The sequence below is a fragment of the Mercurialis annua genome, linkage group LG1-X (genome assembly GCF_937616625.2).
Source record: "Mercurialis annua linkage group LG1-X, ddMerAnnu1.2, whole genome shotgun sequence".
In the NCBI taxonomy this organism is placed as follows: Eukaryota; Viridiplantae; Streptophyta; class Magnoliopsida; order Malpighiales; family Euphorbiaceae; genus Mercurialis; species Mercurialis annua.
The window spans coordinates 73,665,763-73,668,921 of NC_065570.1; the positions used below are offsets into that span (position 1 = coordinate 73,665,763).

Genomic DNA, 3,159 nt, shown 5'->3' on the forward strand with positions numbered 1-3,159 from the left:
TTATCCGATGCACGATAGTCTTACCAGAGGCGAGTAAGGCTATCTAGTCGGTTAAAATGCATTTCCTAGTTGAATTAGGTATCGAGTCTATTTTTCAAAATCATTTTCAGATCGAGAAGTCAGCCATAAGTTTTGGGTGAGTGGCCCTCGACCCCCGCTCCACTCACAATGTTTTTAATTATATTTTTGCATCTCTCTCTTCCGATTTATATTTTACGCATTTTAAAAATATAATTTATGGGATTATTTAATCGAAAAATAAAAATATTTGAAATTAATTAATTAAAAAAGTATAAATTGAATTAGATAATCTCATGTTATATGTTTAGGGGGTTGATTGAACCTTAGTTCATTTCTTAATTCACACAATCTGATTCATTACTAAGCTATCTTATTCCGTACCCAGTCACCTTTGTTCTTAAGAATCAAACATGGTTGGAGTTGTTACTTGTTAGTGGCATTTTCCTCTTCTTCTCTATAATTATATGCCCCAACAAACATCATCATTTTACCTTTAGTATATTCAACACTTAAACATTAATTTGCCCTAGCAAACAATTACTATCAATTAGTATAAATTTTAATTTAATGACTAATTTAGTCTTTAATTTGACAAATTTTATCAATGATCATTTACGATTTTGCTTCTAAACTTAAACAGTTAAACATATACAAATCCTCTAATTAAAAGATGACAGTAGAAGCATGGGCAGTGGAGGTTACACCTAAGCATTCAAAACAGTACTGCTATTTAAATAAACAAAATGATACTAATAGAGGCAAGAAGAAGCTTAGAGAAGCTTTGCTTTGCTGCCTCTTTGACACAACACATTCACACGTGTGGTTTTCCTAAAGTAAAAGAAAAAAGCGGCTGTCAACTTTCTTACACTCACATTTAGGACCCACATCTAATCGGACGGCTTCCGTAAAGCAGAATAGAGCCTGATCCTAGGGTTACCGTGTTTTTATTGTTGGAAGTCGGTATAAAATGTTGGCACGTTAGTGTTTTATCTTCTTGTAAGTTGTAATAATAAAATTTGGTGACCGCCTTATAAAATTAATTTCTACCTGTGTTTCCATGTCTCACTCTCATCTTCTTCCGTAAAGCATTGCTGCTGGTTAGTTTCTACTCATTCTTTTCTTATTCAGTAATTGAATTTTGATTACTCCTCCACACTCATTCATTTATTGAGATTCATTTCCAGATTTGTGCATTCAAGGCTTACTGAAGCCATGGTATTTTTCACTTTCTCCTTTACTCCAATTTACTTTTCAAATCCGGTCCGCTTTACTTTTATAGTATATAGCATTGACAAAGTGGTGGTGCACAGGTGAGTCCATTTGGCCAGATGATTCATCAGGATTTAGGTCCTCCATGGTTGAAACCAATGCTTAGAGCAACCTACTTTGTAGCTTGTCCAGTTCATGGAGATTCAAATAAAAGTGAATGCAATCTCTTCTGCTTGGACTGTGTGGGAACTGCGCTCTGTTCCTACTGTTTGATCCATCATAAAGATCACCGAGTTGTCCAGGTTTGTCTCTTGATTTTGTATTGATTCATCGGAGAACTTGAGCTAATGAAATGGGTGATTCAGATAAGGCGATCTTCATATCACAACGTGGTGAGGGTGAACGAAATACAGAAGTACATCGATATATCGTCTGTCCAGACTTACATTATCAATAGCGCCAAGATCGTATTCCTTAACGAGCGCCCTCAGCCAAGGCCTGGAAAGGGAGTCACCAACACTTGTGACATGTGTTGCCGAAGCCTTCTTGATTCCTTCAGATTCTGTTCGCTTGGCTGCAAGGTTTTTTTCTCAATTTCGTGCTCTTCAAGCCATCATAACTTTCAATTGTATATATTTACGACCTGGTTGGTGCATATTACATCATTCTTGCCGTAATTGACTTCAATTCTACAATTCTTCATTTTTTTAAGAAAAGATTGACAATTTTTTTTATCAATAAACTCTGTTCTAATCGTTCTCTCCATTGACCTTACCTACCTCAATTATAGAGAGAGAAGAAACGATTTTTGATAGATTGAGAAATTCAAATTTGGGTGTACCCACTATGATCATTGGTTTGGTAGTTGATGGAGCAATTGATTTGTTTCCTGTTTTGGGCTACTCTGTACTGATATATAGTTTGTTTTGCTATTTGGCGCCGTTAGCTGGGAGGCATGAAGAGGGGCGACGCAGACCTGACATTTACGGTGAGAATGAAGCACAACAGGGACCCCTTCCTGGGTGGCTCTGAATCTGACGAGTCTTCTACTCCAAAGAAAATAAGAAAGACGCATGCTTTCAACCGTTTGATGGATGGACTATCCCTTTATTCATCGGATGGACATAGCTCTGGCGATGATGCTGCCACCAACATTTCTCCATCTACTCCTCCCATCTACAACCACCGGAATGCAAGGAGAAGAAAGGGTATACCTCATCGAGCTCCATTTTAACATATCTCATATTACATTTTCAAACAAAATAAAACCAAGTCATAATTGTGGGAAATGTTGGGAGCTTCTTATGTAAAAAGTAGCTAGATTGTGTTGCTAATAGGTATGGATAAGAAAATAGTCCCCTCGTGTACTATTTAGTAAGCAGTGTTGGGAATTACAGATTAGGATAGATAATGATATAGAATATGAATGTACAGATGATGATATATATAGATTCTAGGTTGAATGGTGATGGACATATGTATATGTACAGAAGAATGTGTACTGTCCAAATAGCATGCATATTGATATGTTTACTCTTTTATTTTAAAATACAACTAATTTATAGTATATGTTGTATGTGGATTGTGTATTTAATGAATGATAAACACGATTTCATTTAGAATGTAAATTGGTGTTTGCAATATATTCTAACATTGTTGGATGTATGTGAAGCTAGCTTTTGTTAGAGATACTGTTATGTAAAGTGGAGTAGCTGAAAAGGTGGAAGAATATATAAATAGAGGCTTGGATTTGGAAATTAAAAGAAAAAGTCAAAAGTACAATGAATGTGTAAGTGCTGCGATTGGTCAATTGATATGTATTTTGTCTGTAATGGGGGGAGGCATATAGCTCTAGAGTTGATTCATCAGTGATCACAAGGAGGCAGCAGGTATTTTGTAATGAGTGGTTAGATATGGAGTCAATTTGAA

The 3,159-nt window shown here is 35.9% G+C and overlaps 1 protein-coding gene across 1 annotated transcript; it reads left to right on the forward strand.

The window, feature by feature from the left end:
• The first annotated feature begins 964 nt into the window (after window positions 1-964).
• LOC126666102 (protein RGF1 INDUCIBLE TRANSCRIPTION FACTOR 1) lies at window positions 965-2,797 on the forward strand. The gene is made up of 5 exons (XM_050359061.2): window positions 965-1,118; window positions 1,206-1,236; window positions 1,332-1,532; window positions 1,596-1,811; window positions 2,177-2,797. The coding sequence occupies exons 2-5, from the start codon at window positions 1,234-1,236 to the stop codon at window positions 2,462-2,464; spliced, it is 708 nt and encodes a 235-aa protein (XP_050215018.1). The 5' UTR covers window positions 965-1,118; window positions 1,206-1,233; the 3' UTR covers window positions 2,465-2,797.
• Window positions 2,798-3,159: the final 362 nt, after the last annotated feature.

Excerpts from the sequence above, each read along its gene's own strand:
- LOC126666102 (XM_050359061.2), top strand. Across the intron at positions 1,533-1,595 it reads AAGATCACCGAGTTGTCCAG|ATAAGGCGATCTTCATATCA; the intron begins GTTTGTCTCTTG and ends TGGGTGATTCAG. Across the intron at positions 1,812-2,176 it reads TCTGTTCGCTTGGCTGCAAG|CTGGGAGGCATGAAGAGGGG; the intron begins GTTTTTTTCTCA and ends TGGCGCCGTTAG.